This window comes from Cydia strobilella, chromosome 13, assembly GCF_947568885.1.
Source record: "Cydia strobilella chromosome 13, ilCydStro3.1, whole genome shotgun sequence".
NCBI lineage: Eukaryota > Metazoa > Arthropoda > Insecta > Lepidoptera > Tortricidae > Cydia > Cydia strobilella.
The window spans coordinates 12451753-12465026 of record NC_086053.1 but is presented as its reverse complement, the minus strand read 5'-3'; the positions used below and the strand labels follow the sequence as shown (position 1 = coordinate 12465026).

General features: G+C 36.3%; 1 protein-coding gene across 6 annotated transcripts in view; it reads right to left on the bottom strand.

The window, feature by feature from the left end:
- LOC134746777 (kinesin-like protein unc-104) overlaps positions 1-13274 on the bottom strand; it is a 120705-nt gene that overhangs the window by 41826 nt on the left and 65605 nt on the right. For all 6 annotated transcript variants that reach the window (XM_063681307.1, XM_063681311.1, XM_063681312.1 and 3 more), the window contains one exon: positions 11724-11881. In XM_063681307.1, the coding sequence (XP_063537377.1) occupies positions 11724-11823 (100 nt within the window). In that variant the 5' untranslated portion in view covers positions 11824-11881. The remainder of the gene's footprint in view (positions 1-11723; positions 11882-13274) is intronic.

Below are 13274 nucleotides of genomic sequence, written 5' to 3'. Positions count from 1 at the left end.
ATTCAATATCGGATTTCAGAATCAAATATATTTGTATAAAGAACCCTCTTTCAATTCAATTACAATTTTGAAACAGAGACGATACTGAAGATAAGAATTTAAATTATTTTCGTATTTTCACGCAATTCGTCCTATAGGTACCTACGCAATTATTACTTCGTCGCAATCAACAGCCAGAACATTTACAATGAACGCAAATCATGTGAACGGTACCAAGTGCTTTTCAACTCTAGTACTTGCAAAAGCAACCTTGCTTAACGTGATAAGATTACATTTCAATACTCCGCAAAAAGGGTGGCGTACGCTAGAGAAAATTATGTTTGATATAAAGTGACACTTGAGGTATAAGTATACGATTCATATTATTATAGTTTGTGTAGCAGACGAGTAGATAGCTACGTTTTGTAGAATCACAACTTTGTGCTTCAAATACCACGAATTATTACGTATTAGGTACTTGTGTGACGCAGACTAAATTAACTTTGTGTTTTAAATGATGTCATAAGGTTTAAGCAACGTCAGCGGAAACTCTTTAACACTTGTGGCAGTACCCGTAGAGGTGTGTTATCCAAAGACATCCCTTCCCAAAGTCAGGGTTTGTGTTCGCCTTTTTATTAACGGTGATTCATTGATGAGCTTGTGATATCTTAAACCATGGAGTATGCAACTACCTAGAACTTTTTTCTCATAAATGGCTTTTACTCCTCGCAAATTTTACCAAGTTGGACTCGCCAATGTCGGGGTAGAGATTTTTGACTTGTGAAAGGAGAATATCCTGTTAATTTTTTTTTATGGAAGGATATGCTGAAACTTATTGAATGATGGCATTTAAACAATACAACTTGACAGTTTGCTGGTAGCACTATTTTATTAACCTTATCACAAAAGTGGCAACATCACAAGCTGTCGAAAGACACAAGAGAACACTGCTTCTGACTGTTATTGTTTTCTTAATTAGTTAAAAGCGCGAACCCACCGCCGTCACACTGTCTAGTCTCTCGTCCGATTAGTTATTTTCATTCTCTCAGTGGTGAATCTCGAGAACGAATCGGCTGAATCGACACAAGTTGGGTTGTCGATGTGTGCGTGCAGCCGTGCCGCCGCGACGTATCGACCGACGTCGACGCCGCCGAGTCGCGGCTACTTCACTAACGCTAACTAAATCCGAATCAAGTTTTACATAAGTTTTTAACTGGGAATTTTATTTGGAATTAAAGCGAATAAAAGCATAAACACCTGAAAGACGACAACGACCTCCATACAACCTATTTCCAACACATCATGACTGATTTCCATCAGGATACCATTTCTATTAAACCATTTACGTACTTTTTCGAAATAAGAGATCGATTCCTCAAATTTTGCACAAACATCCTCCATCCGAAAATAAACAAAATAGTTTGCCTTTCTATTTTATTTTCACCATAAGTGTTCACTGTAGAACAGCGCTATGTTTGAACATTAATCAAAGTCGATTTACAGCATTTCCCACTAAAATAAGTACTCGTAAACCGGATTCGTCACCGACCGGATGGCTTCAGCAGAAAATGGATTGCTAATCCGAGGTGTCTGCCGCCCTTCCTTCCCTCGCCGGGTGACTTATTACCGCTGCATCCTGCACTTTAATAATAGACTAGACCTTGATGGATTCATATGCAGGGTAAATATGCCTTCAAAACCGACATATTTCATAGCATTGCTGCCGAGCTGCTGCAACTGCAGAGTGTCGTGAGTGGCTATAGAGCTGTCGATAACGCGAACTTCCATGGTTTTTTTATAAATTTCCAAAAAATGAATCGACCAAAGTTTCATATAATTATTGATCCTGCTCACAATTTAAGGAGGATCGGTTGTGAAGTGCGACCTATAGTACAGAACAGCCAGACAGATAGATAATTATCACTACAACTCGCGGACACAAGACCACAGCCTGAAGTAGAAAGAAACGAAAACCGATAAAATCTTTTGAATGAGTAAAAAAATTTTTCTACCTGATTAAATACTTTGTGCAAGAAAGTGATTTTTTCCTATTCCAAGGTATACTGCCCTAGTATCTGCCATTTGCCTGTTGCCGCCCTAACTGGATGACTCATGGCTGCATCCATCTGTACGTTTACGATCAACTTTAGACCTTGAAGGAAAATAATAAAGTCTAATATAGAATGTAACTACTGGATGAGTCAGAGTTGCATCCGACGCAAGTTACGGTCGACATTGAATTGTCCCCCTAATTGATTATATTGTGCAATCAAATGGCTATTCAGGAAGAGTCAATACCTACTCAATGTAATTTAGAAAGGATGGTGCACTTATGAGTTATGAGGATGTGATTTTAAAATCTATGAAGCTATGTAATCTATGTATGTCATTAGATGCGCAGTCAATTAGGATTTTCTTAGGTTCTTGTACAAGCTGTTGTGGTTGGAATCTCAAAAAAATTGGAGAATATTTTTTCATGCACAGACGTAACCTATGTCGAAATGTTTACTCCGCTGTCCGTCTGTCTGTCACCACGCTGTATCTCATCAACCGTGATAGCTAGACAGTTGAAATTTTTACAGATGATGTATTTCTGTTGCCGCTATAACAACAAATACTAAAAAGTACGGAACCCTCGGTGGGCGAGTCCGACTCGCACTTGGCCGGTTTTTACTTAATGATTTCCTGCATGGACAACACTAGCACAAAAGAAACAAAACAAAAGAACGTACAATTGTAATATTTTCAAATTGAAACAAAAGAAATAAAAACAAGAAAATGCTTAATTACACTAACGAAACGACATTCGGGTATAAAAGCGCGAAGTCCCCAAACAATGACGTTTAAAGAGGTCAAAGTACAAGAGTGATTCAGTGAGGGCAAGTGGTGTTATTACACAGCAGGCAAATGCTTGCCTCAGTCGAATCACTATAAGTTAGATCTCGAGATCCGTAAGAAATGTGCTTAAGTGAAGGCCACGGTTAAACTGGTTCACGTGAGGCGAAATCATAGCAAGAGATTGGAATGTGATAGCAGTAATTGTGGGGAATGGAGCGGAAAATATGCCAGGGAACGTTTGTTAGGGCGCTTTTGCTTTAGGGCGCTTTTAGTGGACACTATTCTGTGAGAACGGACGTGAGTAGGGCGTAAAAGTTGGTGAAATGGCCTCCATTTTTGAACACGTGTTCTGTGTAGAACGCGTACATGTTTCCTATAGCAGATGAGAGAGACAATCGATAATTAAGCCGTCGGTAAAAATTACTACGTTACTGTCTGCAAATATTGTTTTATAAAACAAAACGGTAATGTAACGTATTTTTTTTCTGTTTGAAGTTTCTGTCGTTTACGACCTTAATATTTTATAAATTCTGCTTATAGGTATCAATGAACTATCTATCCATTTTATTAGAAAAATATCAATGCCAGTATTATATGCCTCTTTTGTGCATAAATGTGGTTCTTTGTAATCACTCTTCTTTTTGGCACAAAATCGCGATAAACGCACGATCTACATATTCGGATTTAGGTTATCCGATATATCCTGCCCCGAATAATATTTCCAGCCACAAAGTATGAAAATCTAGCTGAATTTTTTCGGATCAAACATGATGCATACAAAACGAAATAGAGACTGCGGGAAATCTCATCTCGTTCCTTTGGTTCTACAATTTCAGTCACATGGATAGATGCAGATAGTTAATACCTATAAGTAATAAAAAAACTATATTACGAGTAATATGATGAAGCCAATGCTAAAGAGTACTTATTAGGCATAGTTTTGCTGAAATGTGAGTGAATAAAGAACGGTATTCCTTCGATCGTATGAACCTATAGGTATATTGCTGTACGGCTCCACTTTTCCTCGAACCCCTTATTAGATTAGATATTTTATTTATTTATTTAAACTTTATTGCACAAATTTACACAAAAAGAGTACAAATGGCGGACTTAACGCCTTGAGGCATTCTCTACCAGTCAACCATTGGGCTAAACAGAGACAGTTAGTTTGGTGCAGGATTGTAAAGAGTAAATATGAAAAAGATCCAAGTCAGACTACTATGATACTATATTTACACAAATATCCATAAAGAAAATAATAATATACCTACATATATACAAATTTAATATATATATAAATAAACATACATATATTTAATAATTATGTACCTAGTGTGAGACATCACGTAGACATTTAGTCGCGAATGTTCTCAAATAAATGCTTAATATATTTATTTTATTATGATATTCTGTTCAATTGTGTAATGTTTTAAAAACCAGACAAAATTTAAGAGTTTTGGCCGAAGGCCTAGCTCCGCGTAGGGCCGAAGGCCCGAAGCGTCCTGAAAGTTAGTGCTTAAACATAAAAAATTGTACCCTAATGTTTTTGCCATGGAGGCTCAACTTAAAAAATGTTGATAATTTAGTGGATATAATATTATACTAGAACGTTCCGTTTTCTTTGCATCGTACGAGTAATTAACACGGCAAACGCTCGCGTATACCTACTGCTCTACCTAGTCTAGCCATAAATTCTGTTACAAAGTGAATTGTCTCAAGAGACTATAATTTTAAAGTTATTTAATAAAGTTTTATATGCCTAAAAAAGGGACTAATAACGAGTAAAAAATGCCTAATAATTATTCCATGTTGCCAGCCCTCACCTTAATACATGTTTTTTAAGGAGCAAGCGAAGAGGGCCTAATATACGCACCGTTTTTTTGCGAAATTACATGACATTCTTGTTCTGAAAAAAAAAAATCAGGTGACCAAATTTTTTAAAATTTTCAATTCCTTGTCTGAATAGAGATCTAAGAAAGCGGCAAATGTAGTTAACAAAGTGCTGCGAGACTATCATCTCGTGCATTTTATGGTTTTGTAAGCAGGCCTAGATAAAATGGTCAATAAGCACAATTTTTGCGAAAAATTGATCCATTTTAGTAAATACACGTGCACGAGTGTAACAAAATACCTACCGTAATATACGCTTAAGTTTAACCTATTTGGAACACCGTATTCCATAATAAAAAAAAGGATATTTTGTTAAAGCTCATACCTAAAAGACGTAACTGGATAAAAAAAATGTTATGTATCTTAGAGAACAAGGCCTGCTCTGCGCGATACATAAAAAATAGTTTGTTACATAATTTTTTTAAAGCTATGGGGTCGAAATTCCCGACGGAGGTGGAAAAAGACGTGTAAATACGCAAGAGATGACAAAATCTAATGATCATTATGTTTTTTAAATTCATCATTAGTTTGTCTATTTGATATATAAAATTTGTTTCAATAACTGTTAATTTATAGTTGTTATGTGTAATTTACTTTATAACGGAATTTATGGCTAGACTAGGTATATTCGAACTAACGTTATTATGAAAACAGGAAAGTTGAGACGTTGAATATCGGAAAAAGCTATATTATTATATTCATAATTCAAGAGTTACTTAACTGCAACTTAAAATACGATAGGCATTTAAATTCGCGAACTAAAAATTAAAAATACGTCAGCTATTTCTCACGAATCACCAAAAAAAGCCAAAACGCCAATAAAAGCTGTGAAATTTGCATGCTGAAAAGCAGGTTTTATTGCCAATTTTTCATCTGAATGAACAGTAAATCCTTGAATTCGAGCCTCGACGACAGCGGAAAAAAAGCTGACTGCCAAGGTCAGTCGAGAATTAGCCTCATGCATGAAGTTTATATTTGAACGAAATATGTTTTATTCGGATGTTTGTTACCGTTATATCATGTTACAAATGCATTTGCGTTTTTAAATTACCATTTAATTATAACATTTAAAACTTTTGCGGTTTAAACACATATTAAATCACATTTAGAAACGGGTCTATCGCGAATTTATTTTGTTACCTTTATTTACCGACGTTTCGACACAGGTTTCACTGGAAATTAATAAATAAATTCGCGATAGACCCGTTTCTAAATGTGATTTAATATACCATTTTTGGTAATATAAATTTTTTTGAGCTGGAGCTATTAAATATGAATATCGATGGAATATTTCATAGATATATTAAAATGATGGGATGATTAATCGACTTTTCTGATAAACATGGCATTTGTATTCATACGTTTACCATATGCAGAATTTTATGTAAGTAGATTAATTATTGATAAGACATCTAAGGTGACCGTTGATATGACCTCCAACAAATGGTTGTGCAAGCAAATATAACAAATGAAACGAATTAATTAATTTAATAAAGCAAATATCAACAAACTTATATGGATACGTTTAATTTAGAAAAAGCGAAGTATTTATAGGGCTGGGTTTACGAGATAAAATGTAGCGCTTGAGGAACATTACACAAAATGCGCATGTTTTATTAAAATTGGACGCCGGCCAGCCCACCACTTAAATTTACTTGTTGTGCTTTCAGGGTTGAGATAATGTTCTCTGCATGACTCACATTTTATTGGAAAAATGTTGCGAAAATAATACCCATTTTGTTTCATTATTTTGTGCTTAATAGAAAACAAAGAGAATATATAGGATAGAGGATTATTACTGTCATAGTAAATTTTGTAGTCACAGTAAATTTACTGCCATCTATCGACACACGATTAAAACTAAAAATAAAAATGTGTGTGCTTACAAAAAAAAATAAAAAAAAATGTAAAAAATACCAAAAAAATGTGTATACATATATATATGTATCGACTGGACAGAAACGGCTTTGGACAGAGTAATAGAGTAGTCTTTGGTGTCGGAGGCCAAGATCTACTTCGGGTTGTTGCGCCATAGCAGTAATAAGGTAAGTAAGTAAGATCTATCCTGACATCTATATAGACGTCATAATATTAATCGGCGGTAAATTCGGCTTGGTATTATAATTGTATAGTTCGATGACAATTTCACAAAAAGTGGGCGTTTGTTATGAACTAGTCGAATTTCCTGTGTGAAAACCAGCCAAATATAAAATCATTTGGAGCATCCGCATCGCACTTAACCGATTATGCATATGCACGTAGGTAATTGTAAAACTGTAGGTACAGATACATTCATAATGTAATTACTAAAATAACTCGAGAACCACACTCAAACCAGATTTGCGTAAATGAATTCAAGCGTTAGAATTAAGTACTTCGCGATGGTTGCGTGTAGCAAGGAATTTACGTGAATTGTCGGGAGTCCATGGACAACGGGTCACATTCCAAATGCTTACAAAGCATGAACTAGTGAACTTATGCGAACCTGTAACACCACGTTCTCTTATTCTTTCTTGATCGTATATTTCAACCGTTGCTCTCCATGGCCATCCGATCCTGAGCCTTGTGTATACATAGTAACTTGCAGTGTAGTAATAAGTAGTAAATCTCATTTCATGAGCGCATATATGCCCCTGCAGTTGCCTCTACGCTCTCGACACTTTACTGTCCGCGCGCGAATTCCGTGCACGGCTGAGGAATGTTAGGAATGTTGGGCGTCATGACAGTGGTGTAGTTAGCTTCTTCTGAGTGACATACCGGATGACCAAGAAGAGTAAAGTTCGCATAATTTTTCTATATATAGGTATGTTAGAGCCAGTAGCGCCAATAAGCGTACGTAGCGTCGCTACGCTACCAGCGTAGCCATTAGATGTACTGATCAACGCCACACATTAGTGAACTATAGAACTCATACAAAAAAAATATACCGAACGGTGCAGACGGTTTAATGCAACCAACCCTTATTCCTCCAAATCTTCTGTTCTTAAGGTTTTCAAAGTCACCCTTGATTGCTAGGCCCTAGAAGTCGACTCGCCGAGCAAATGAGAATGAATGGCAAGGTTTATGGGTCATAATGGAATTTACGGCCCATTAGAGCGAATTGCGGTGGCTTAAGAGCGCAAAGGTCGCTGTTTACAGGTACATTTGTGGTAATATTTACTGGAAGGCGTCTGCGTCGGCTGCGTACTGTAAGAGGTTAGTTACGCGTTATTTAGTAAAAACGAATTTTTAATCAAGGTCTGGTTTCAAAAAGGAATTCTTGAATTAACCAAGGGCCTATTCGTCTGGTCAAAAAGTGACGAGCCCACTTATTATGTATCACAAGCGAGTCTAATATGTAGGTAAACATTAAAACAAGACCGCAAATAAGATGGTGCTGACGCGAATATTTTGTTAAAATAAGCAAAATGTTCTGCCGGTGTAAACAACTGGTAGGTGGTTATATATGAACCTATATGTAGAAGATACTTAGTAGCAACTTTAAGCGTCGCCACGTGGGTGTAACAACCCTTAAAACGCCCAACTAATGCATATTAAATGTTTTCAGGCTTTATAGCGTGACGCACTTATTGACCTTACGCTTTTTACAGTGAGGCCATTCACAGACTTTTTGTAAATGTCTGTGCGCTTTTGCAAACCCACTTTTAGATACATTCCCAAGCAACAGTGCGTACATAGGTCTACGAGTTTTGTTGGTTTGTATTTTGTACAAGTAATGAGCTTTGTCAATTACTTTTTGGCTTTTACGCTCGCAATCTGACAGTGAACTTGACCATGGGCATAAAATACATGAAGGTGCCCGCGGGTGGCACCATTGCATTGATTAGTGCTTTTGACTTATTTCTTTCATCGGCAAGTGTTTGAAACGCGCCGGTTCCCGTATGGTAAAATTGTTATAAGTATTCATACCGCAAAAAAGTTTTAATTAGTGTGAATTCCGTTCATCACAAATACGAACATTCTTATTTTCCAAGCAAAGCAAACATATACATCCATGGGAAACAAAGCAAAATCAGCAGTATCCATACAGGTGCGTATTAATAAGGTATTGAGGGCTGTGATAAGCAAAAGGGCGCACCTACATATGGATTTATTTGAAGCGTACGACTTTTCGGCCTAGGGTGGTAAAATAACGAGGGCAGCTCGTTAACCCGGTATCACTAATGAATAAACCTTAGCGCGCAGCTGTTATGACAGCCCTCATTGCATAGTGCTCGTTATCATAATCGACGATCGATATCACGATCCAGTCATTTTGTACGTGTATGTTTTAAGGGTCGACCAAATACATAGATACCATTTACCATCATTGTATTCACGTTAAGCATTAACTTTCTATTCTACACGTTCTTTCTCTTAAAATAAAACTGTATTATCTCTTTTCAAACTGCTGATAGATAAGTATAATTATGATGTCGTAAATGAAGAACTTCAATTGATTACAACAAGTCAATGTTTGGACATTAATCATCTTACTCCTGGGATTTATATTCATTATTAAACATTCATGGTAATGAAGTATTATGTTAAACTATTTTTAATAACAAATTAAAATACTTTCATAAGAATGTAATTTAATTTGTTCTTAAAGTATCATGTTGTTATAAGAGTAATATAAATATATTTACTATGTAGTTACTAAACTTGAAAAACGCATTTCGGGTAAAATATTTACTCTAAGTAGCTAAAATACATAATTCTGGGCTGAGTTCATGAGTGCTTTACAGTTGTTTACGAAGAATGGAAGTTTATGCCATCATCTTAGCACTTTTAGTTTCAAAAACATGCTTAGATTATAATGAAGTTTAATGAAAAAATGGCATAGCTGCGAATTATTTTCCAACGTAGAAAAGTCTTACAACAAATGTTGAACAGATAATGTAACTTATTTTAGCTCATTCAAGAAAACATCTCGGGGACCAAAGAAAGAAAAAATCAGTAGAGTATTCGAACATTCCAAACGTAAGTTTTCAATATCACACGTAGCCTGAAATTGGTTAGTGCTGACATCATGTACGTTGTGGGTTTCGCTGTCTAACCTTCATCCGAGTATCAAGTCTATTGCCACTTAGTAAGCACTTATGCTTGCTTGAAATGGTATTTTAGACGTTATTATATGCACTTGTTATGAAGTGCGCTTTTTTTTTTCAATACTAAGTTAGCAGTCGCTGTCAAACTTTTATTAGTTTTATTATGGTTTTATTACATATTATTTTAACGCAATGTGTTTCATGTACAGTCAGCAATACTATTCGCTTAGCACCTTTCGATACAAACTTCTATGCAGTGGGGGTACCTTTTCTGTGCAGCTGACATATACGTTATATAAGGCAGTTTAAAATTGTTTATTTACTTTATTAAACAAAGCTAGAAAGTATTTTAAGTCAGTCATTACAAAACTGTATTTTCTTAACTGAACCAATTTCAAAACATTCCATTTCAAGGGCTTCACTGTTCAGTTATACCTCCAAATATTCCGATAAAATAAAAAGTTAAGAGTCCCGGGCAAGCTCGGCCGAATTTCACCTTCCCATACAAACGGAGTTTCGTTGTCATTTTGAAACTACGTGTTGGATTGTAATGAAACTTTGCACATACAGAGGTATATCTAGGTCTGTAATCCATACTGTGTAATTACAGACCTAGATTGTACCTTATCCTATTGTAAGTACAAAGTTTCACAGCAATCTAGCTACTCGTTTTAAAATGAGAGCGTAACTACGTTTGTATGGAGAATCGAGCTTGCCGGGGACTCTTAAAGAGCTTTTATTGCGCAGTAAGCGTCAATCATGAAATCATGATTAAAAAGGGCCAGAGGCCGATTCTTATCTTACAATTTGTTATTTTTTCGATCTTGTTATGACACCACCTTGACACGGCTCGCAGTGCATCCTCATGCGCGCCAATAAGTGCGAAATGCTTTATGAGGCGACTTTCGTCAGCACCAAGAGCGCTCAACGCTGATTGGTCCGCACGGTCAAGGTCGTATCTAAATAATGTATCCATATCAAATTGCTAAAACAGAATCAACCAGGGTTCGCCTCAGAAACTAATTTGATAATGTTGGGTTTCAAGGACAGATAACTGAACTTTACAGGCGCACCCAACAACTTTACTTAATGGAGGAACGGGGCGGGGGGGGGGGGGGGGGGGATAACGTATGGAAGGGAGTATAACGTATGGAATAATATAATAATATAATGTTATTGTGGTTTATGCTGAACCCGTTTAACAATACTTTGTGTGCAATAAAGTTAGTGTTGGTCGTGTTTCGTTTATGTTTAGGATTAGGTACTACAAAAGTTAACCATTACAAACTCAATGCTAACAATTAATGAAAACCTCTGTATAATATTTGTTATGGAATTTCCTAGATTCAACGGGCATTAGTAATATCTTTATAGGGCCGTCACAATAGATCACTGCTTGTTCGATGTGGCACTCAAAAGGCCCACAACACCACAATAACAATAATAACCTCTGTATAAAGCTCATAAAGAATCCATTCTCCCTTTGCTGTTACTTTTTAAGTGTTTTAAAATGAATAAACTTTCATTTATTTATGTACATAGGTACTTTAAGCTATTGTTGGCTGTGCATATATGTGATTTTGACCAGTTTATCAGGAGCCTTGAAAGGACCCATCCTGGGTTAAGTTAAAAAGTTTTGTTAAAGTTATACTTGAAATCTTTTTTCATTGTGGGTCTATTCATTGATCTTCGGAGGTATCCACATTTTTAAAGAGGAATGGCCCTGCTCGTTACGACCTCACTAACCTTGCAAAATGTACCATTCTGTTCAAGTTGTTAAAGCAACATAAACGATCGCTGACTGTGAGGTTTAAGAGAAATTTCCTTCGATGAAAAAATACAAGTTTTTAACGGGTCGGCAACGCGCATTGTATAACCACCTGGAGTTGAAGGCGTCCATAGGCTAAGCTCGCTTACCATCAGGCGGGCCATATATTTGTTTACCATCGATATGATATAAAAAAAACAGCATGAAGAGAATCTTACCCGTAGTGTTGCCCGACATCTCTATGATGCATTTGGAGTCCCTGGCGATCTCGCGCGAGTTGAAGGGGCGCACGCGCACCGCCACCTTCACCGACGACATGGCGGCGTTTGTTACTTTCCGGTTGCACTAACACATCGGTACGGGGACCGATTTACACCTGCAAAGAAGATACCATGTTAGAATAGTGGTTTGTAGTCTTAAAATAAAACTATCACACACACTACTTTATATCAGTTGATCATGTACATGTATCATTTATTATGGCTCTCGTTCAAAATCTTGTCATGACTTCAGGTTCATGGGAACTATAACTGACGAATAAATTCTATATAAGCTGCAGTTGTTTAGGCCATATTGTTTTTTTTTTCTTTGATATACAGTCAGCAAATCTACCGCACGTATGGGTAAATCAACTACGAAGAACTTCTAAGGTAGAGTTTCTTCCCTAAATAAATGGAGATTGCAATACTTTTTTAAATTAAAATTGTAGAGGCATCAATTAAAGAAAGCTCGGCTCTCCAATCTCTCCATACAAACGAAGTTACAGTCTCATTTAAAAAAACTACTAGCTAGATTGCTCTGAAACTTTGTATTTAGTTTACAATAGCATAAGGTATATCTCTGTCTCTGTTAGTTTATGTAGCTTCAGATACCATAGTAAAAAAAACAGCGAATTTAAGTTTATCATACAAAACTTGTTTCTGCTCAATTTCGTGTGTTTTATACAATAGAGATATATAAGCTAATTACAGACCTCAAGTTATTGCAAAGTATGTAGTGTTGTATGTGCATTACAATCCACGTACTGGATTTTAATGAAAGTTTTATAATGGGAACGAAACTCCATTTAGTATGGGAATGTGAAATTCGGCCGAGCTTGCCGGGGACTCTTAATCGTCAATACGACATAAGATATATTATAATAATCTGCAAAAGTCATAATGAAAATAACAATTTTGTTGTATTCAGGGAAGTGAACTTAATAAAAATAAATTATAAATTGAACAACCTTTGTCTACCTAAACGAAATTGACATCAAAACATGTTAGGTATTTGCCCTAATGCCCTCACGAAGGTTAAAAAGAGATAGTCACTCGTATCATCATTTGCTATTATTTCTTAAATCAACGTCAAAGCATTTTAATTGGATTTAGGTTGATGATATTTGGTAGGACAAATCACAAGTAAGTACATGAAGGAAAGTCCTGTCGCCTGGTAATCTTATGGCGTAGGTATAGAGAGGTTGCACTCTAATTGCGAGCCCACAGTTAATTTCCTTCGACACAAACTATCGTAGGACAATATACACAACGCCAAGAAAAAATCCTGACATATGGTATATCCCAATACGTAGGCGTTCTATGGTTTTGAGCTTGGAGACAAATTAGATACCGACAGACAAGTGACACGGACCTAAAGAAAAATCGCGTCGTCTTGTAACCCTAACGCGAAGGCCTAGAGAGGTTCAGTTCCATCTGCGAGCCTGCAAACAATTTCTATTTTTCCGACATAATCTATCGAAGAGCAAGTGACACGACCTATAAAAATTC